We start from the raw sequence: 21,850 nt of genomic DNA on the forward strand, positions 1-21,850 counted from the left end.
ATTCAGTCGATCGCTTTCATTTGGGCGATTATTTTTCCCTCCCACATCGGAAGAATTTCATTGTCGTTGCTTACTTCTTCGTGAGTGACTTGATTGTAAAGATCTTCGCATACCGTTTTGAAGAAAAATCTAAAAAAAAAACAACAAACTCATTGAAACTCACACCAACCGAACCACAGTACCTGTAGTTTCCTTTTTTCGGCAAGTATTCTTTAAACTGTCTCAACGTGATTTGGGTTCCAGGAATTTTACTTCTGTAAGGAAGGTCTTCGTCGTCGAACGAAAACATGACAGTTGTTAGCTCTTCGCTTGCTGGCAAGTTCGGTCTTTGGCCTCTCATAGATCTGCTAGAAGGTCTGACAACAAAATGCGTTAATTTGAGAATTTTGTATAAAAAAAAAGTGAGTACCTCGGTTTACATCTTGTCATTAATTCACCAGCCTCGTTGAGCCTCCTCCTGGTCTCTTCCAACTGCACATCTGTGTTTGGTGACGGCAACGGCGGCATACTCGGATCCGCGATGAACGGTTGCGCCGGTCTCTCCAACGAATTCGATCGCGATCCGTATCTCTTGTGTTTCCTCCCGACTCCTTCTCGGACCGCAATCTCACTATGCGCATGTCCTCCTCCGATCTTCCCACTTCTTTCCGACTCTCTCAACCACGACCTCACGCGAACACCTTTAGCTACCGGCGCGGTAACCACTTCCGACACCATCGAAATGCCACTATCTGGCATTTCCTCTTTTATGGTAGAACGACGACAGGAAACAGCTCGCGAACGCTCCTCTCCATATTCCGAGATGCTCTTTTTCGGCAAAGACCTCCGATCCAAGTCGTCGGCAAAGTCGTGCACGTTCCCCGAATCCCCACTGAAAGTGGAAAAGACGTCGCGGTCACGACGACGCCGTGGAACTCCCCAATGACGCGGTGGCGGAGACGTCGGCTTGGGACTCGCCAAGTCTTGCGACGAGTGATCAGAAAAGACGCGAGAAACGTGCTCGTCGAGGATATCTTGGTCGCTGTCGTCTTGGAATTGCAGTTTTTCCCGCATTGCGGCTTCGAGGTCGCGAGTTGGGGCTATCGAGGGAGGTTTGTCGTCCAGCGAGCTAAGCGAGTCGCCCTAAAGAAAAAAAGCAATTTGAAGGGAGGGAAAGCCACATTTCACCAGTACCTCTTTCAGTCTCACGCGCAACATTTCTTGACTCTCTTGCTCTCGTTTTACTTCTTCGAGTTTTTCGATGATCAGAGCAGCATGGGCGGCACGTTCTTCGTCGTTTACAGGCATTCGTCCTTTTTCTTCCCAGTCTATTCGGAGCGTTCTCGGTATGAAGTACTCCAAGTCGTTTTTGCGGTTCCTGGCGGCCAATTGTCGGATCTGTTTCTCCTGAGAACGACCTGATCTACCATCGCTGAAGAAGAAACGCGCGTGATTGACGTTATGCGCGGAGAGGCAAAGAAAAGTGCGGTCATGCGACGTGTAACATGCAACTGTACCTTAGTTAAGAGATGTTATGACAGACTTCCTCTACTTTGCCGGAAGTTAATGTTAATGACAGTTATAAGTACTTTTAATTGACAATTGTCTTTTAGTTGCATTAACCTGCCGCCACTGCCACCTAACAAGTCACTTTGTGTTAGTAGCTATCAAGTAGTACCCGCCACGTCCTTAGAGACCCTTCTTAAAATACTCACAGACTACTTTCATGTAGGGACAAATTGTCCGACTCCGTCCTCGCATCAGAATGACTACTAAGCGATTGCATTTCGCTGTCCTGCCTGGACACAGGGTTGAAGGAATTGTACGCGATGTGCACTCCATTGCTTCGATATATCACACTACGCATCACACGCAAACCAAAAAAATTTCAAGTTTAAAAAAAAAAAAGAAACACGAAAGCATCAAAAGCGGAACAAATGACTGTCTCTGCTTACTCACCCAGCGTACGTCTCGGATTTCGGACGTATGTCTAGCGCTCGATGTTTCTGTGATCTTAGCAAGACGTCTTTAGTCAAACGAGGATTTGGGGTGTGATAGCCGGTGCTCACGCTGCCTGTACCAGGAGTTAAAAAAACAGGTGCTTGAGAGTTAAAGTTGAGTTCGAAGCCTTCGTGAAGAGTTGGAAGAGGATCTCGACCTGTGGCTAAAGTTCCCATGTCGTCGCTGCCTATCGCTGGACTGTTGGAAGCGCTAGAATCGCAGCTAAAGTCTTCACTACCGGTGTCAAAGTTTTCGACAGACTATAAACACATCGAGTTAGATGTAATTAAAGACACGACAGGTGTAAGTTTACCTGGATATACTGCAGGTACATGTCGCTTTTAAGGAAGTTGGGATAAGTAGTTTTGCTTATTAAGGATTCAATTTGCGCCTGAGCCTCGTCGAATAAAGTGATCGGGGGTTCAAGGCACTGGAGCGTTTTCGACTTTTTCACTATTTGCTTTCTCAGTTCGTCGTCGATCGGAAGAGCATGTTTCAGAAAATATTTCCTATAATAAATAAAACACAATCAGAGTGATTTTGAACGACTCTCTTCACCCACTCACTTATAAATACACTTGACGAATTTCTGTATGCAATCGTGATCGTGGTGGTTCTTCAGGCCCTCGCAGGCAAACCAAAACTGCAAAGGATGCGCATGTTCCGGCCCTTCACTTTCGAGATATTTTTGAAATAGCTTAACCCCATCGGGATCTTGGAGTAAATGGTGGAGTGACTTTGCCCACGTATAATAGGCTGGAGTTGTTGGCAAGGAAGGTTTAGGCCTGACATCGTCGAATTCGTAACCTGCCTCTGTAATGTAAAGAGTTATTTGAGGGTTGTTGGGGGCGGTTTGGTTGCGTACTTGGGACTGGAGAGGAAGACTGCTGGCGATGCCTTGTTCGGTCCATCACCCCCCGCTGCTCGGAAACGCTGAGCGTTCTCTCCTCTCCCAGTGCAGGGGGTCTGGGCAACGTGTAGTCGAAACCTTCATAGGTGCGTCTGTTCATTATGACAGGGGCCTCCGACACGCGCCCTCCTTCCGATTGGTGATTCTTTGTGCTGGGGATGTGGGTTTCTGCTTCATCATGGGAACTTGAAAAGTTGAAAAACTCTTAAAAACTAAATAAGTACAAAGTGCTTATGATAATTCGCTTTTAAAAAGTCAAAAAGTAGTTTTGGAAAATGAAAAAAAATAAAATTTTCACAGAATTTTCCACAACCATTTTCCTCTAATTTGTTTTAAAATGTCCTCCAAAAGCATCCCTGTCGAATTAAAATGGCGCTCATATTGTTGGGAGCCCCTTGGGTGTGAACCTTCTTCGATCAATACCAAACCTTTCGAACAAAGACTTGCATGCGCAGCCCCCTCTAACAACCCACTAAAAAATCCACCCTAATTTGAAATTATGAAATCATATTTAATAAAACCCAAACAAAAGGACAAAAATCGCAGGTAGAAAAAAAAATTCAGATCCAATTACACCATAACTATACCATACCATAATTTCATTACATCAACCCAAAAATCCATCAAGCGTATGAAACAACGCTCACGAAAGCACAAGCCATGCTAAAACGTACCCCATATCGATGTAGAGAACAAAAAGGAGCCACTGAAATATTATTATGGTACAACTGTTCGAAAGACCCAAGTACACAATTCTATTATAATGCCTATAATTCTATTATTATGTCTGAAATATTAATTTCAAACTATAAACATTCTTTCAGCTGCCAGTTAAATCAGCCCCGAAGCGTCTGATATGATGGACAGCGGAAAAGAGACTGTTCGAATGCTGCTTCGAACACTGCTTCGAACAACTGTACAAAGTCAAGCTGGATTCTTCGATCAATGAATCAGCAGACAAAGGGGGCTGCAGTGCCTTTTCAAGCATCGTTTCTAGGATTATTTACAATTAATAAAGCAGATATTGGAAAGAAATGGAGGGAGAGGTGATGGGCACAAGCCACCATCGATCGATATATGAATGTGGAGAATAAATTCATAAGCTTTTGTGCTCACTGGGTAACTGAATTAACTACCGCTGCTATTGTAACCCGTTCTAAATAGTTCAAAATTATAGAAAATTGTCACAGAATAAACAAAAAAAGTTAATTATTGTTTTTTTTACTTTATTGCAACAGGCTCAAAAATGCCCATTTGTTGGTCCACAAAATTGGCAATAAATGTAATGCAACTACTTAAACGAAAGTGCAGGCGTAAAAAAGGTATCATTGTTGCTTCTAGGAGGCATAAAAAACAAAAGAAAAAACAACGATATTTTTTTTATCGATAATTGTTTCAATAGCGCCTGGTGTAGGCAACCCGTCATACACCGGCGCAAACATTGTTGCATAAACACCGCCGTTGCTGTGGTTACTCAAAAAAAATCGACAAACGTTTCTGTAGTTACCATAATTAAGTGTTAATTAGCTTAATAAAACCCAAAAATTCTAATTTCCGTTGGGCCCGGCGGAATTTCCGTCCGTTATTCTTCGCATAATTCAGTGTGAAGCCGAGGTATTAATTAAAGCCATGACCGCCCCATTACAAGGGTGAAAAAGGGCAACTCGCTGTATAATTTTACGGTGATTTGAGTTATAACCACTTAATTTTCAGCGGCATGAAAACAAAAGACTGATATTCTTGGAATTAACCCTCAAGGGTTCGTTTGTTTTCTTCTCGATAAACGTGAAGCTCGTGACGGTGTTAACATTTAACGGAAACTTTTAAATGTTAAGCCAAGTTGGCGTCACTTCAGTACGAGAAATGTTCATAATTTATTGACGGAAATCGCTAATGAGTCAAGTTTAATATTCTTTGATGCTGATTGATGGAGACAGCGCGTAGAGAAATAAAAATTGGTAGATAACGTAACGTTCATTGCTCGATTCGTGTAATAAAAAAAAAGAATTCAAACCATTGCACAGCCCATTTTACCTACTCTCCCTCCATAATCCGGCCCTGACCCAACTTCTTGGAAAATCCCTAACTGACCCTTTCAAACGTCCATAAATTATCATTTTAAACCCCAAAATTGCAGATGTCTATTTCACTTTCCCAACAGTTTTGTTAAATTTCTCCCCCCATTGCACAGCAGAAAAATTTATTTAAATGTGAATCAAGTCCACAAGAAAAGACGAGTAAACGTACAACATATACGTTCGTAAAAACGTTATAATGGCTTCGTATAAAAGTATGTAAGTAATGCGGGTTTGCTTCGACCAACGTCTCCGAGAAGAAAATGTCCCGAAGCGACCAGGGACGGGTTAAGAACAACTTCACCGTCAGAAGGAAACTCAAACGCGAACTGAGCGAGAAAATAGAAGAATCGCGGGAAAAGTTGATGCGCATGCGAAGGACAAAGATAAGGACGAAACAAAAAAAATCCAAGATTCAAATTAAGCGCCTTTGATTTACAAGTTTGAATTATTTGTATTTCCTGTGCCATTGGTAAGGCAGTACGTAATTTCGTTAGTTAGACTGTTAAATTTTGAGTTCTTGAGTGAACTCTTTCTTTTCCTATGCTTTTCTCCGAAATGAGGTCTATTCCGGTCCTGCCTCACATCTGTCGAACGGTACAGAATGCGTCGAGCGATGAGAGGCAAGAGACGAGGTTGAATGGCGGGCGGCACAACTTCTTTGAAGCCCAGAGGCTGCCAGTGGTACCGCGGTTGCTGACCCTCACCGATGGTACCCAGCAGTACTCAAACAAAAAAGGGCGCACCAAACTCATCAATCCCTTCCACGAAAAGTACCACATGACGATTTTTATCCCCTGTTTTTGCAGGTGTATTTGCTAATTTATTGACGTGCGCTGTCACCTAGATTACATTATCTGATTGATTGTGTAAATAATAGACAGCCGCGGTACGACATCAAAAGTCCGTGGCGGAAAGATCAACGAAAAATTGTTACGGTAGGTAATAAGCTAATAAGTTATCGTTCGTTTTTTAGTGCGCGGATGTTTGAGTACTTTCTAAATTAAATATTGATACTCATAAATAAGCGCGAGCCGATCAGGATTATAATAAATCGTGAGGTGACAAGACTGAATCAACGTAAAGATAAAAGGTGTGAAAAAAATCCGGGCTGGGATTCCTCGCATCTAGCGTGGGGTGAAATATGCATTCTTTCACTCATATTAAAATCAGTGGTCAAAATCTCCGCTTGGTGGACAAAATGAAATTCTTCACGCGAAATCGGACGGATAGTTTTATTAAATAGGTTTCATGTCTAGGAGGCTCTGAAATTTATCATATTGACTGCAATTTAATTTAAGCGATTGTTCTATATAACAACAAATTTACTCGCGTCTCCATATAATTACCAACTGTGGCTGAACTCTCGGTAAAAGACCAACAAACTGAATTCCCTCGAGGGTCAGAAAACGACCAGTACACCTGAACCAAGCAATTCTTCGAAGGAGAGAAAACCTCATCACTCATCAGTGTAGTTACAGGGGTAGTTTGTATTTTTATTATCAGTGAAGACACAAATCCGACAGACAGGGGCGTAAACTGTCCGTAAATAACTCTGTAGAAAATTCCATGTCGAAACAATGACATGTTTATGATCTGAAGAGCTCGATGGAAGAACGTTATCTGTAATTTGATGGTATCAATAGAAATAATTGCTTTTTTCTTTAGTGCACGTCAGCATTTTTTCGTTTTCTTTAAACCGAAAATTCCGGTGGATTTAGATTGGACAAAAAACCCAGAAAAAAATCCTCCAGGATGACGCTGCACTTCCTTTTGTTCCCTTTATTACCCTCGATTTCATTGATAAGTGGAAATCGCGAATCCAGTGGCGTACCAAGGGAAAAAAACGATCAAATGTCGCAAACGCAAGCGAGTTTATAATTTTTAAGTCCACACACACACCGACAAAGAGAGGGATAAACCTGAAAAGATGCCGCGATTCGCTGTTGTTTGATGACGGCGGCTCCTTTGACGTCGTCGACCGCTTTGCGGAAGGTGTTTATCGAGGGCGGCTATATGCCTCTATTTATTCAATTTTTTCCCACTAAAAAAAACAAAAAACCACGCCAAGGCCACGTAAAACGATTCTCGTGTTCGTTGAATATTTAATTTGGAAAACAATTACACACTTTGCCGACTCGATCTCGGATTTTCTCGTGCACTTGACAGACGTCGCTTGATCGATGCTCGCTTGTCTTCCTCCAGATGTCAAGACCCGTGACTGATCGTCTAGCTTTTGTTTTTTTTTTCTTCGTTAGAAACGACGGCGATTTGATTCGTTATCGATCGTAGTTTCCACTTGTTTAGTATTTAATTGTCTCGTCTCGTTTTCGGTTTGCGTGCGAAATTAGTATAATAATAATGAGTAAAAATAAAAACGTGGTCAAGACAGGTCGGTTAATTAACTAATTAAAGGAAGAGCGGGCCGCCATGATGTAGTCGCGGTGTGCCGTGATTAACGGTCTACACATATTCCCAACATAAAAGCCGACACACGGATTATTAAAGTTATTATATGAGTTTTTATTGGCCGTCACGTGACGACAATTTTGAATTTTCTTCACTTGGAGAACTTTCGAATCGCTCGTGAACCTCATCTAAACAAACTTGATTTAGCAAATTAGCAAACAATTCTATGACGTTTGACATTGCAATATAATTGACAGACTTTTTTGTTTTTTTTTTTCAAATAGCCTTGGTTAACTTTTTTCAGTCATACCGTATAATTGAAAGTTTTCTATAAACTTGACCAAGGCTTCACTTTATTCTAACTTTTTCCCATCGTTACACTTAATTGGAAGTCATTGAACTAAAAATAATTGTAAATGAAACAATCAATTCCTTAAAAATATCTCGTATTATTGCTGATGGATGGCGGTTTCAAAATGTCAACATAAACACTATCAATTACATTGTAAATGAAATAATGTTATCAGCACCATTTGATATAAAAAAAAAGTTTTGTTTGGCGCCACCAGTTTTTTAGATATGCATGGATAATGAATTTTAGGCAAAGAACAAAGCTTCAAAAAAATTCTTTGTTTTAGGATGCGGTAATTATTTATTTATATATTGAATGTTTTGGTCTAAATTTTAATCATTTGGTCGTATCAGGGTAGGCACCATTGTTTGCACCTAGCAATAAAATCAACAAGATAAGCATTGAAATCCGCTACTGTAAACATCAAGCCTTGCCATGATATTCCGAAACCACGTGACTTGGTAGTCTTATACATGGTGTCGTAAACAAACCGGTAATCTCCAATCAATCAATACTGCAAATTAAATATCCTTTGATCATTTTATCGCAAAAAAGTCAAGTATACAATCAAGACGTCATAGCCCAAGTCCGGCCCTGAAGGGCCCAATCACAAATCGAATTATCGATTTCGCCCGCCGTCATTCTAATTGCAAGCAATTAACTCTTTGTTCACTTCTGCCATAAATAACGTACAAACAAGCCATAAAATTACTGTGTAGTGGCGGCTCAACGATCGCATGTCTAATTTCCATACCACTCCACTTTGCATAATAACGACACAATTGTCGCCTTTAGAATAGTTATTTGAGGGCAATTTCCTTAAAGGAAGCCCTCATGCAAATTTTAAAAGGGGCCGAGCCGCCCCTGGCGAGGATAACCTAACATTACTACAGAGAACTGAAGAAATGCTTTTTTTCTCGTCTAGTTGCTGCACACGGGACGACTACGCTATTTATCTAGAAAATGAAAAAATTTCACTAACCTTTTGAGAGTGAAGTGAAAATCCGAATGTTATTTTTGTACGGAAAACATAAACACAACACATTATTTTAACACTGGAACATTTTGTTGGGCTAAAAATTGGGGCAGTGGAAGAACGAAAGCACTTTAATTTGTTAACGAACGCAAAACTTAACAAGAGTTTTTAATAATAACAACTAAAGAAACTTTAAGAAGCACTTTTTATCACGTATATGCTGAGGCCGCCATGCCATGAAATGAATGGAGGATGGCGCCACCAACGTGCCAACTGTTGAACTAATCAAGGAAAAAACACCAATCAGAAGAAAGAACGCGCGCATGCGTAGTTTATCATTAAATTTAATTTTTTTTTAAACATTTACACTTTTTTATCCAAAATATTAACGTCTACACTTTGTTTTACCAGTGAGTCGAATAGTAAAAAAGAATCAAAAACTTCCTCAGTTTACTCCTATATTACGTAATAGTGTAGTTGTAAGTTAGGCAACCAAATATACATTTTGAATCCTCCTACCTGAAATTATTCAAAAAAATAACATCTAGCACTCGTTTTTCTCAAAAGTCATTTTCAAGATGTTTGAAAAGTTGTATTGAAAACTGTTTTTTCATTTCGGCCAAACTCTTGAAAATGCTAGTGCTGCTTGTTCCCCTAGAAGTATTAATTTTAGTCACTTGGTTTAATATTTTCATCATTTCGCTTTCCCTTTGCATTTCGTAACTCAACGATTTATTAAAATTCGCCGTGATGTCGCGTCGCACCGCCAGCAAAGACATGCTTGGGAGAAAATCTTCAGCACCGGCAAAACCGAGCGTCGTTAAAAAACCATCAACGACCCTAAGACCCGGTAAAAAACCCTCAGTCCCTGAAACCACCGCAAAAAAAGAATTCCAACTACCCGCACTCAGTCGTGGTTTCAAGCCGAAAGTTACAGGTAAAGTAATAAGGTGGTAAAATGTGTTTAGTCAAATTTCTTCTAGAATCGGAGCTGGAGAAGATGAAGAAAAAGACGATTCGAAGGAATGCCCCTCCTGGTGAAGATTTAAAACAAATTAAAGAGATTTTAAAGACGTTGAAGGGCCGTCCTACCACTGTGCATGACTTTGTTTCTTTAATAGCTCCATCGACGGGTGATCGTGGTGAGGTTCTTCGCATGGTCATGCAAGAGGACCTCAACTCCTTCCGAAAACTGGCACGGAAAGTTTACGAGACAGCGACTCAAGATAGTAGTGACGTTCTTCATAACCAGCAGCTCCAACTTGCTGAGTTTTACAAAGAGAGGAAGATCATCCTAAACGATCGAATGATGAAAATGATTGAAGAGATTTACTTGATGGTGCCTAAATTCGACTTTGAGCGGTACGCCGCTGATAAAGAAAAGTACCTTCAAGAGGTTTTACCACTTCCTTCAGAAATAATAATAGAGCCTGAAGAAATGGAGATGATGAAACGCCAAGCTGCTTACCATCGTCTTCAGTGGTTGAGATCGGAAGGTGAACGTCTCAACGACGAAAATAACAGTTTGAAGAAGCGACTCAATGACCTGAAGCGCATGCATAGAGAAGAACAGTCAAAGATGATGCAAATGGAAGAAGCTGCTGAAGCTAAGAAAGAAGCTTTGGAAGCCAAGCAAGCTCAACAGGTAGAAACGCTTGAGAAGTTAAGTGAATCGTTGGAAAAGACCATCATAGACAATGAAAGAATGACCAGAGAGAGTCAAGACAAGCTTTTAACGGCGCCGGGGCCCCGGCGAGCCACTTCGAAGAAAAAAGTTGCGATTAAAAAGAAGAAGCCGTCGTGGATAACCCAATCGGCTAAAGATATCGAGTCTCGTGCTCTCACTGCTAACAAAATTGCAGAAATGACCAAAGTTAAGAAGAGAAGAGGTGGAGTAGGCGAGGGCGGTTTTTCTAATGCTGCTGTTAAAACTCCTCCACCGAGAGTTCAACCCCCTAAACCGCCTTCTCCGTTCCATTATTCACCTCCTCCAGCAATCCCTGTTGTAGAACAGGCTGAGTATGTCACTCCAGTTCGACAAAACACGCCAACATCTTTAGTGGCCACGCCACTGGAAGAAGACGAATCTGTCCCTCGACGTTACGGAAGACGCTCCACCCAAGGCCCTAAAGACACTTGGAGAGGATTTTATTAACACACTTGTTATATCAATAAAATTTATTCAAAAATGTGCGCAAGTTAATCTTCAGGTTTCCTAGCCACCACTGCAAGATAGCAAAAAGCACCGCACCTAGGAATCGGTTGCGCAGCCAAGAACGCTCCTCCATCAGGCGAATTTTCGAAAAGATACGGCTTCTTTGCCTCACCTTTCTCTATTGTTGCCACTTTGGCCTCAACATCTCCCTCCACTCCTCCTGGCTATTTGTTCGATTAGTTGGTGTCTCGTACTTTGAAGGTTACTTACCAAAAGATGCGCAATGGACGGCAAGGGGGTTGATGGAGGATTCTCGTTGAATGGGGGCTGCAGTTCGCCGTTCTGAATGTTGACGATCAGGTAGTACATAAAGTCGTTTCTTAGGCGGATTTCATTGACGCTGCGGTTGCAGATGCTCAATTTCTTCATCCATCGGGTGGCTTTGGACTTGTCTTCATGCTTGGACAAATTGTTGAGAAGAGTTTTGGCGATGAAGAGATTGTAGTTGAAGTCGTAATTTAGATCTTCCACGGTGTCGGACATTTTTTTGGAAATTAGCACAGAAATTTATGACGTCCAATGACGGGACCGAAAAAAGTCAACACATTCATGACTATTATGATTATTAAATCACATTTTCTCACAAAAAGGCATTTCGTAAAAGGTAAAAACTCTTTTATTTATTTATAATAATTGATAACATTAGCGAGTTTCACTTTTGCGCTTTACTTCTCGCTCTGAACACTTCTTTTTTCTTCTGTTTTAACTTGCGCTCTTTCAAACTCTGTTGCGCTGCCACCATCTCTCTGTGTTTTTCCAGCCTTTCCTTCGTTTCCCGTCCAAGTTTTTCTTGTTTATGCTCGTAATTAGCTTTAACCATTTTCATCATGTTTGAAACCTGCAAAAAAAGAATAAAAAAAGACGAAAATTGAGAAAACTACGACCTTTTGTTCATGAGGTTCTCGAATCACAGCGACTCTATTTATGCTCTTCTTCTTCTCCGCCGATTTAACTCCATGTTTAGGCTTATCTTTGTAGGGCAAAGCCTTTTGTAACTTGCTGGGAATAACGAGAGGTTTAAATGGTTTCGGTTTCCGTTCGATTGCCTAAAAAATCACAATAAAAACCAAAATTACAGTGGGTTTCCGTAATACCGTGTATAAACTATCTAGTTGAGGCAGTTTTTGAATTCCTCGTTCCCTCTTGAGTTCTCCGGTTGTTCTAACACCCTTCCATGAATTTTTCAGGTCTTGTGGCAACAGAAGTGTGGTCACCGGATTGTAGAATTGGGGCACATCAACCTTATACCACGTCCGACAAAAAACAATGTCACTCAACATGATTTTATCTTCAAAAGTCGCCCTAAAACATCCTTCGGGTTTATTCACAGCCTTTTTAATTTGCCCCCTTATTCCAGAGACTGTTTTAATGCGAGCCCCTTCGAAGCGCGCCACTTCCAGAGCGCTGTTGAACATTCCTTTAATAAACGCAGTTTTCTTGTAAATTTTCAGAGGATAACCAACCAGTTTAAGCTTCTTCATTATCTGAGTTGATTTGTCGAGTTCTTGGACGACGCCAGTTGCAGCAATCCGGAATCCTTGCTTCCTCAAAACCTCCGGATTCGATTCCACCGATTGCAACGCCAAGAAACCGCTACCTTGGGGAGTTATGGGCCCCCAGAAATGCGCGTTACAAGCTAAATGTTCCGGGGTGTACTTCAAATAGCGAAACTTTAAATCGTCTTCTAGTTTTGAGTACAAAGGAATTGTTTGAAACCTCCTCCATCCCAAAGAAATGACCAAAGGGTCTTTAGTTTTTAGTATTTTAGTGTACCATCGATGCTTCTTGAGCTTAACATTGACATAACCGACGTTTTCTTCGCCCATGTTCAGCACCCCAACCAAAAGAGGGTATGTAGGATCGAAATTAGTCACAAATTCCGCAGGGACACCTTGCATTTCAATTCTAACATACATCCCAGGCCGGAAACCCTCAATCTGCACCCGAACATCATCCGGCATGTTCTCAAAAACAGTTTTATTCAACTGAGCTTGTTGCTCTGCGCTTTGCTTCAAATCGTCGTAATACGTTTTCTCCGTGTTATCGTACTCTTCGTCGAACTTTTCTTTCAATTTCCGCTTCTTCTCCGCTAGTGCTTCTCTGTCGGTTTTTGCATCTTCGTCAATCTTACGTTTCGGGACAGCATGTTTTTCCCCCGTCTCCAAGTCTTCAAAATCTCCAAACACTTCAGAGCCCGAATCACTTAATTCAGCGTCATCTAATTTTAACAGTTCGTTTGCATCTTCTGAGTTTTTCCATTTTCCGGTCACGAAACAGTTACAGATCAAAATTTTGTTCTGTTCATCGAGCCAGTTTTTCGTGGAGCCGTTCCAAGGGAGGATCAACGAGCTTTCAGGGAGGTTCATGGTGTCTTTGTCCAGTTTGAGTTTCTGTTGAGCTTGGGACACTTTTTTGAAGAGACCACCGACGGTTTCTTCGTCTTCTGCTTGGTCATCGAGAGTGTCTTCTTGACTTTTTACGTCAAAGACGCCGTAAACTAGTTTCATCAAGTTTTGGGTGGCGTTCTGGCGTTCTAAGAAGGCCGTTTTTGCTTTTGCGGCTAAATTCTCTTTCCATTTAACAGCGTCGTCGTTTGAATCCTCGTCACTTTTTTCGTCGTCTCCTGATTCAGTTTGCTCATCTTCTGGCAGATTTGATTCTTCGTCCGAAGCATTTTTCTCACTGATAACATCTCTGAGCACAATTTCTTCCTCTTGATCAGAATCATCGGAGTCTGTTTCATAGTCCATTACCTCTATAACCTTTTTCGGCTCACTTTTGTCCAGTTTTTTGAGTATCTCACTGACTTTGGAGTGAGTTGTTTCGGTTCCGTTGGATTTGGTCTCTGGTAAAGTCAAAACTATAATTTCTTCATCTTCATCTTCTTTGTTCTTCGTTGGTTTTATTCGAGGAGTATCGGGTTCAAAATCTGGATCTTTTATACTGTCGTCGTCATCTTCCTCAAACGAATCATAACTCCACTCGTTCTCCTCCTCATCGTCATCATCTTCATTGTTTAAAACCTTTTCCAGTTCATCATCCCCAGTTTCAAAAACCACCTTCCGCCTCACCCTTCCAGAATCTTCAACGTTCTCCTCTTCAAACTGGACGGTTTTTCTTCGCAACTCGTTTAATTCCCCTTCTAAATCTCCCTCTTCCCTTGTTTTTTCATACAACTGCTTCTCATTTGTCTCTTCGCTTTCGCCGCCTTCTTCAAACTCCTCCGCAGTGATTTCTTTCCCTCCTGAGAAAATCTGAATTTTGGAATGAGCCATTTTTACGTCCAAAGTTTTCTTGCTGTCGATCAAATTAGTGACAATGTTATCCTCATTTTCGGCCTTTTTGTTGTGGCTGTGGGAGCCCCCTAAATCTACATACACAGCGTCTTTGTCATAAACGATGCCCCCGACTCCTGAAAAAGGGGCGTAAATAAATTTTTCCTTCTCCATCAAAGCTCTCTTTTTTATTTGCTCAGGTAAAGGGCAAGGATCCGGCAAAAATGAAATGTCGTGTATTTTTACATCACCCAAGCCAGCAACGTAGATGTAACTCTCTTTTTTTATGGGGACCCCACGTACATATCCATATAAAGAGATCTTCCGGTCACATTTCGGGTTCTTGCGGATTAATTCTTGGTTGGTCAAATCTTCATATCTATCCCCTAGTAAATAGCCGTGGGTGGTCCTCCAAGTAAGGGGGCGAAATTTCATGACTGAGATAAAGCGCCCCAAGTTTTTGATCTCGTTGCGTAAATACTCGTCGTGAATGATTCCTGATAAGTAAAAAAGCTTCGCCCCTTGATACACCTCTGTCCAGAAGCGATGCTTGAGAATCTTCTTCGTGTTCTTTAAAGTCTTTGCGTTTTTAATCATATCCAAATGGGTTAAAACTCCCATGATTTTGGGCATTCCATGAACCTGACAAATGTTCAAAAACTCGAAAACTTCCATCTCAAAGCCAAAACTCGCGTCGCACAACAAAAGTACCAAATCTGCAATCTTTGCGAGATCAATCATGCTACTGATATCATTGTTGCATTCAATGAATGTGATCCGGCGCTTCTTCCCTGTGACTATTGTGACGGGGCCCTTCATTTCCACAAGAGGCGACTTGGTAAAGAGTTTGATTAAATTATTGATAAGAGTACTCTTGCCCACTTTCGGGGGACCAACAACAGCCACGAGGATAGGGGGTGGTTCAAGGGGGACCCTGTCAACTAAAGGAATATGCTGTTTCTTAGTATCAATGTCTTGTCTTCGGCGAAATTTGCGCTCTGCTCGCACGGCGGAATTGAAAGCAAAAGCTTTGGGGTTGCGCTGTTTATCGGAGGCTTCTTCGAAAGGGTTTGTCTTGTCTTTTTTCTTCTTGGCTTTACGACCTATTCAAGAGGATTAGAATACAATTAAAATTGAATAAACTGACCTGCATGGCGCTCGCGGTGAGACTTTTTGTCATTTCCTTCGACACTATCCATAGTTAAAAAGGAAAAATCACAGCAAACATCAACACATGCGTTTTTGAGGTTATATAACCTATAACTGTCACAAAAAAAATTCCTAGAAAAAACACCAGTTTCTTTTGTTGAAAGTGTTGAAGGCTCTTGATGCGTACAAGTACTTGTTAAAAACTCACCTTTTCGCTGAAAATGTTTAAAAACTCGTTGATTATTTAGTTTTTCCGTGCAAATTTAAACTTTCTCGTGATTTGGCGTTTTTAACCTCACATAGTGGTACCACTGTCTGTCAAACGTCAAATTTGATGTGTTGGAAAGTTGACGTGTTGAGAAGGATGTAAACACTTGAAATACTTTTTTGGCTATAAAAATACCGAAAATGTCTCTCCCGGGCAACGGAATCTTCGTCGTAAGGGGCGAAATGTGCACCTTGATGACCGCAATGCGTCGTGGGGCTCGGTGGTCGTCGCATTCCCATCAAGATGACGACGATTCCCTTATGAAAAATTTCCAAGAACTCAAAGAAATCCTCAATAAAATTGATGATTTAAGGTTAGTACAACCGAGCGTGTTCTTGTCGCCCTTTCTGGAAGTGATTCGATCGGAAGAAACCACCGGACCAGTCACAAGCTTGGCTTTATCAGCCGTCAACAAGTTCTTATCTTATGGATTGATAGGTGGGCCCCCTTGGACTCAAGAGTCGTTTTTTAGTGTCTTTTTCTAGATCCCACGCATAGTAGCGTTCCTACCACTGTCCACAGCATAGCAGATGCTGTAACCCACGCGCGGTTTGTAGGCACTGATCAGTCTTCAGATGGAGTTGTGTTGATGAGAATCCTTCAGGTGTTGAGAACACTGACTTTGGCTCCAGAAGGAGCCACTCTCACCAATGAGAGTTTGTGTGAAATCATGTTGTCGTGTTTCAGAATCTGTTTTGAAACGCGTCTAAATGGTTAGTTGTTCCTCTAGTTGAGCCAGAACTAAAAGAGATTTTTAGAGTTATTGCGACGCACTGCCGAATACTACCTGAAAGACATGGTCCAGTTGGTTTTCATGCGTCTTCCTCAATTTTCCGAAGACTCGTACGCCGTCAAACAGTTTAAAATGCGAGCGGGGGCCATCGAGCAAACCAGAACGAAAAGAAAGAAGTCGTTTCGTCTCAACAGTCGCGAAGACACCCACACTCCTCCGACCACATTAAAGCCACAAAATACCCGCACTAACCATCTATCAACGACTCCTCTAACTCCTGCAGGAAATATAGTCGACATGCAAGGTTCCATATCGCAAAATACACCTGAAGCTGCGACCACAGAGCCATCAGAACCCGCGGAGAACATCCAAATTAACGTAGAACCGGCCACTCCAGAACAAGTCACCTCAGACCCTCAAGAAGAAGTAGAGAGTGTACCTGAAGACGAGACTCAAGAGTATGTCAACCAAAGAGGAATTAGATTCACCCAACAGATGCAAGAAGAAACTATTCTGGTGCCGTATGGGTTAGCATGCGTCCGGGAACTGTTCCGGTTTTTAATCAGTCTTTGTAATCCGTTAGATAAACAAAACACGGAAGTTATGATCCATTTGGGACTCACTTTATTGACTGTCGCTTTTGAAGTCGGTGCCGACAGCATAGGGAAATACTCGCACTTGATGACTTTGGTCAAGAACGACTTGTGTCGGAATCTATTTTCGGTTCGTTGGTTTTCAAGACGGTGCACCTTTTTCTAACTGTTTCTTTTTTAGCTGTTGACTTCTGAGAGGTTGTCAGTATTTGCAGCAGATTTGCAAGTCTGTTTCTTGATGTTTGAGTCGTTGCGGGCCCACCTCAAGTTCCAGCTTGAGTTTTATTTGACCAAACTCATCGACATTATCTTGACGGACTCGGGGAAGATCTCTTACGAGCACAAAGAAATCGCTCTTGATAACATACTACAGTTGTGGCGCATCCCGGGGCTCGTTACCGAACTCTACTTGAACTACGATTGTAACATGTATTGTACTAATCTGTATGAAGATTTAACAAAGTTGTTGGCTAAAAACGCATTTTCTGCGACTTCCGGAGTTTACCACACTCACATGTTGTCGCTAGATGCTCTCTTAACAGTGATCGAAAGTATAGAAGAACACTGTAGGGATGTCAAGAGCGAAGAGGAAGAAGTGGCGAAAGTCGAAAACGGAGAAACCATTGAGACCATTAATAGTATCATAGGGAAAAGTACTAGGCAGAAGGTCTCTGAGCACGTTCCCAGTAAAGACGAACTAATGGCAAGGAAAAACATCAAAAAAGTAATTTGTTATTTAATATTTCTCTCTTTGAATTCGAGTTCTTCCAGTGGTTGCCGACAGGCACGGAGCATTTTAATCACAAGCCCAAAAAAGGAATCCAGTTTCTTCAAGAACACGGCGTTTTATCTCAAGAGTTGGACCCGTTTGAAATCGCACTTTTTCTCAAAGAGAACACAGGCTTGGATAAAAAAATGATCGGTGAATTCATCGGAAACAGAAGTAACGTCGCAATATTGGACGCTTTCTTGAAGACTTTTGATTTCGCGGGCACCAGAATAGATGAGGCTCTTAGATACTACTTGGAAACTTTCAGGTTACCGGGGGAAGCCCCCATAATTTCCCATCTCTTGGAGCACTTTGCCGAGCACTGGCATGTACGAACCCTGTTCTAAAACCTCTTAGATTCTTAAAGAAAATGTGTTTTCAGACAAGCAATGGTGAGCCCTTCGCCAACGTGGACGCCGCTTTCACTCTAGCCTACGCCATCATCATCTTGAATGTAGACCAACATAATCAAAACGCCAAGAAACAAACCGTCCCGATGACGCTGTCCGGGTTCAAGAAGAATCTTTCAACAGTTAACGGCGGAAAAGACTTTGAGGAAGACATGTTGGACGAGATCTACAACGCGATCAAGTACGTGATTATTATTATTTAACTCTCGGTTACTTTGTTCTGTTGGCAGGAGTGATGAAATTGTGATGCCAGCGGAACAGACTGGCCTCGTCCGGGAAAACTACCTTTGGAAAGTCCTTCTTCGGAAAGGCTCCTCTAAAGACGGTCTCTACTACCACGTCACAAGTGGCCAGTACGACCCTGAGCTCTTTTCTCTAATTTGGGCTCCGATTGTGGCGGCTCTGTCTTTCGTTTTTGATAAATCTGAAGAACAACAGATTTACAAAAAAGCGATGACTGGGTTTCAAAAGTGCGCTTTTATATCGTCGCATTTCGGCATGACTAAAAATCTAGACATGCTCGTGCAGACTCTGTCAAAGTTCACCACTCTGCATAACTCACAAAGACCAAATAACGGCACTATTGCGTTCGGGGCGAACATCAAAGCGAGGTTGGCTCTAAAATGCGTCACTGATTTATGCCACCAACATGGAGACAACATCAGAGAGGGTTGGAGGAATTTGTTTGATCTAATCTTGTCTCTGTATAGTCTTGGGCTGCTGCCAAAGAGTTACATTGAAGCTGAAGACTTTATAGACAGTAGCGGCAGAATTGTTTTGGTTTATGAAGAAGTGGAGAATTTGCAGAAACAGGATACTGGCCTCTTTAGTTCTTTGTATTCCTACATGGTTTCTAGCGAGAATTTATCAAAAGTACCGACAGCGGAAGAGCAACAACACATTGACGTTGCAAAAGAAACGATCAAAGAATGTAATCTAGATTTGGTGCTGACCGACTCGAAGTTTCTGCACGAAGAAGCGCTGAAAGAAATGGTGAAAGCGTTGGTTGAGTTGTGCAGAGGACCAGACGTGCAGAAAAGTTTGGGATACAATTACAGCGAGAATGTGGCTGTCTTCTATTTAGAACTGCTGATCAAGATCGTCATTCAGAATCGGTGAGGATTGTCTTGATAATTCAATAAAACAATTTCTCGTTTTTAGAGATCGTGTCATGACCATCTGGCAAACCGTCCGCGACCACATCTACACTCTCGTAATGAACGCTTCCGTCTTCGACTATCAATTTCTCCTCGAACGCTCTGTCATTGGTCTCCTTCGCATCGCCATTCGTCTCATGCGGAACGAAGACATGAGTCCCATCGTTCTCAAGTCCCTCCAAATGCTCCTCCTGCTTAAAAGCAGCACTCTTTGTAGAATATCACGGCAGATTTCCTTCGGTCTCTACGAACTCCTCAAAACGTCGGCTCAAAACATTCACACAGAGACTGATTGGACGATAATTTTCACTCTGTTGGAGTGTGTGGGGGCTGGGGCTGCTCCCCCCAAACCCGTCGCTGATGATCAAGGCACCAAGTCTGACGGTGAAGGTCCTCCAGGTTCAGACGAAGAGACGGCCACCGATCGCGGCTATACTTCAGATTCTGAACTCAGTAAAAGTCCGAGGCATGCTGCTAATCGATCGAGTTCCCAGTTTTCTCCAGGAAGTCCCAATACTGGAGGCTGGATTTTAGTTGGGAATGAAGGGGAGATCCAACCGGTGGTTGGCAGAACTGTTCCTCCTAGTCAGTACAGTTTAGCGTTGGAGAGGAATTTAGGTCCCCATGATCCTAGCAGTCTAATTAAATGTTGTGAAAGTTTAGCGTTTTTGGTGAGGGATGTAGCTCATATTACACCGTATAATTTTGACGACTGCGTTCATTGTATTCGTACGTTCGTGGAAGCGAGCTTACATGGAAGTAAGAGAAATAAGAAACTAAAGGTGGGGAGAGAACGAGGAACGAGGAAAGGCGCTGAGAATTACAGGAAAAGTCCCACGAGTAGTTTGGAGGAGGACAGTGATGAGGAAGAATTGCCCAGTGGGTATCATCAGATTTCTATACAGTTGCTGGATTTAATGCACACATTGCATACGAGAACTGCGCAAATATTCAAATGGTGGGCGGAAGAAGGTGGTGCTTTGGCAAAGGAAACGTCCCTGTGGACGCAGGGATGGTGTCCACTATTGCAGGGGATTGCTAGGTTGTGCTGTGATGTTCGGAGAGAGGTGAGTTATCATTTAAAGAAATTAACAAAATTCGTACTCTTGTTACACAAATAACTGTCGAGAGTCAAGGTTAAAATAAAACGGACCAATGAGAATCGAGAATTCAATATTATATCTCACTAATATATGATGCGAGTGGTTAAGTACTTATACATGGGGTGAGGAGTTGTAAAACGTGTAGTATGAAAGGAGAGACGGTTAGCACTCCCCTAGACAAGGATGGAAACACAAATACGGTTGAGAATCGCACAACTCAACCACATTTTTTTGAACGTATTTATATGGTTTATATTCTTTTTCAGATTCGGATGAGTGCCATCACATATTTGCAACGCGCCCTCTTGGTTCACGACCTCCAAACTTTGACGGGCCCCGAATGGGAGGCGTGCTTCCATCGTGTTCTCTTCCCCCTTTTAGCCCACTTGCTCACCAACATCGACCCCAAAGACCCCGTCGCAATGGAGGAGACCCGAATGCGTGCCGCCACTGTCCTCTCCAAAGTTTTCCTCCACCACCTCACCCCTTTGCTGTCTCTCCCGACTTTCTCCAATTTGTGGTTGATTATTCTGGACTTTACCGACAAATACATGCACGCCGAGAAAAGCGATCTCTTGTACGAAGCCATTCCAGAGTCTCTAAAGAACATGCTGTTGGTGATGGACTCGGCGAGAGTTTTCGATGGACCTGATGGTAAAGGTCCTCTTTGGGGAGCGACGTGGAACCGAATCAACATTTTTTTACCGCGAATGAAAGACGAACTGTTCAAAGAGATCGAGGAGAAAGAGAAAAAGGGAGCGGTGCCTCCAACGGAACCTCCAGAAGTCGTACAACACAATATAGAGAACGCAACGAGGTCGATTATCCTTCAGCCTCCGCCGAATCAGCAGCAGGTTTCATCCCCCTTGTTCTCGCATTTGGGACAGGTTGGTATCACTTAATCACTAGGGGTGCTACTGTTCTTTTTTTAAGATGGTGTCAACTCCGATTAACCCAACGCCTCAAAACGTACCACCGCCCCCACCTCCATTCTTGCAGCCAACTTTACAACCGGGAATGCCGTATTTGTACTCTAAAAACCAATCTCACACGTTTCCCGTTCTATACAACAGTCCGGTTTCTTTATATTCCGAGTACGTTGGTAATCCGTATAATAATGTGGAGGCCCCCAGTGAAAACTCAATGTTGGATATGAATAAAAATAACGATCTAGTCGAAGGGGACGTTCCTAATAACAACACGAATGTTTTTCAGTCGTCTAATTATTTTAGTAGCGATTCAGGGGGCGAATTTATTCCTCCAGGATCCGAGATTCTTTTCGGGACAGAACAGGCCAATTTCACCATTCCAACATGTACAAACAATGACATTAAATCAAGTGATGTGTAATTGTTAGACTAGCAAATGTGTACATTTTATTCTATTTATGTAAATAATTGTTTTTGTTGTTTAGCGCCCTTTCCGTATTATATCAAAATATATTTTTACTCGGTTGTTAGTTCTATTATTAATAAA

The 21,850-nt window shown here is 42.1% G+C and overlaps 5 protein-coding genes and 1 non-coding gene across 8 annotated transcripts; 3 read left to right on the forward strand and 3 right to left on the reverse strand.

Moving 5' to 3' along the window:
* Nucleotide 1: 1 nt before the first annotated feature.
* LOC148165890 (axin-like) lies at nt 2-8,972 on the reverse strand. Of its 2 annotated transcripts, XM_088049635.1 has the most exons (10): nt 8,709-8,972; nt 2,846-3,075; nt 2,547-2,793; nt 2,294-2,489; nt 1,939-2,240; nt 1,695-1,838; nt 1,174-1,411; nt 410-1,122; nt 183-356; nt 2-129 (listed from the first exon to the last, which is right to left on the reverse strand). In XM_088049635.1, the coding sequence occupies exons 2-10, from the start codon at nt 2,988-2,990 to the stop codon at nt 3-5; spliced, it is 2,286 nt and encodes a 761-aa protein (XP_087905761.1). In that variant the 5' UTR covers nt 2,991-3,075; nt 8,709-8,972; the 3' UTR covers nt 2. The 2 variants fall into 2 exon arrangements, with proteins under 2 accessions (XP_087905761.1, XP_087905762.1); XM_088049636.1 differs by lacking the exon at nt 1,695-1,838.
* Nucleotides 8,973-9,479: 507 nt separating this feature from the next.
* LOC148165891 (uncharacterized) lies at nt 9,480-10,857 on the forward strand. Its single transcript, XM_088049642.1, has 2 exons — nt 9,480-9,639; nt 9,686-10,857. Exons 1-2 carry the CDS (start codon nt 9,480-9,482, stop codon nt 10,855-10,857), a joined length of 1,332 nt encoding a protein of 443 aa, XP_087905768.1.
* Nucleotides 10,858-10,900: 43 nt separating this feature from the next.
* Nucleotides 10,901-11,403, reverse strand: LOC148165892 (uncharacterized). Its single transcript, XM_088049609.1, has 2 exons — nt 11,128-11,403; nt 10,901-11,081 (listed from the first exon to the last, which is right to left on the reverse strand). The coding sequence occupies exons 1-2, from the start codon at nt 11,398-11,400 to the stop codon at nt 10,902-10,904; spliced, it is 453 nt and encodes a 150-aa protein (XP_087905735.1). The 5' UTR covers nt 11,401-11,403; the 3' UTR covers nt 10,901.
* A 96-nt stretch (nt 11,404-11,499) lies between these two features.
* LOC148165893 (ribosome biogenesis protein BMS1 homolog) lies at nt 11,500-15,633 on the reverse strand. 2 transcript variants are annotated; one of them, XM_088049607.1, is made up of 5 exons: nt 15,550-15,633; nt 15,340-15,473; nt 12,012-15,295; nt 11,802-11,963; nt 11,500-11,755 (listed from the first exon to the last, which is right to left on the reverse strand). In XM_088049607.1, exons 2-5 carry the CDS (start codon nt 15,389-15,391, stop codon nt 11,570-11,572), a joined length of 3,684 nt encoding a protein of 1,227 aa, XP_087905733.1. In that variant the 5' UTR covers nt 15,392-15,473; nt 15,550-15,633; the 3' UTR covers nt 11,500-11,569. The 2 variants fall into 2 exon arrangements, with proteins under 2 accessions (XP_087905733.1, XP_087905734.1); XM_088049608.1 differs by lacking the exon at nt 15,550-15,633 and having other exon boundaries at nt 15,340-15,527.
* A 103-nt stretch (nt 15,634-15,736) lies between these two features.
* Nucleotides 15,737-21,843, forward strand: LOC148165894 (Golgi-specific brefeldin A-resistance guanine nucleotide exchange factor 1-like). Its single transcript, XM_088049606.1, has 10 exons — nt 15,737-16,047; nt 16,095-16,322; nt 16,368-17,065; nt 17,117-17,659; nt 17,707-18,033; nt 18,087-18,295; nt 18,345-19,229; nt 19,276-20,338; nt 20,641-21,261; nt 21,308-21,843. The coding sequence occupies exons 1-10, from the start codon at nt 15,750-15,752 to the stop codon at nt 21,722-21,724; spliced, it is 5,289 nt and encodes a 1,762-aa protein (XP_087905732.1). The 5' UTR covers nt 15,737-15,749; the 3' UTR covers nt 21,725-21,843.
* LOC148165895 (U6atac minor spliceosomal RNA) lies at nt 20,514-20,607 on the forward strand. Its single transcript, XR_015771098.1, has one exon. It is a non-coding gene; the product is annotated as a U6atac minor spliceosomal RNA (small nuclear RNA).
* Nucleotides 21,844-21,850: the final 7 nt, after the last annotated feature.

This window comes from Gnatocerus cornutus, unplaced genomic scaffold (assembly GCF_029298725.1).
Source record: "Gnatocerus cornutus isolate USDA-ARS CGAHR unplaced genomic scaffold, icGnaCorn1.1 ctg00000145.1, whole genome shotgun sequence".
In the NCBI taxonomy this organism is placed as follows: domain Eukaryota; kingdom Metazoa; phylum Arthropoda; class Insecta; order Coleoptera; family Tenebrionidae; genus Gnatocerus; species Gnatocerus cornutus.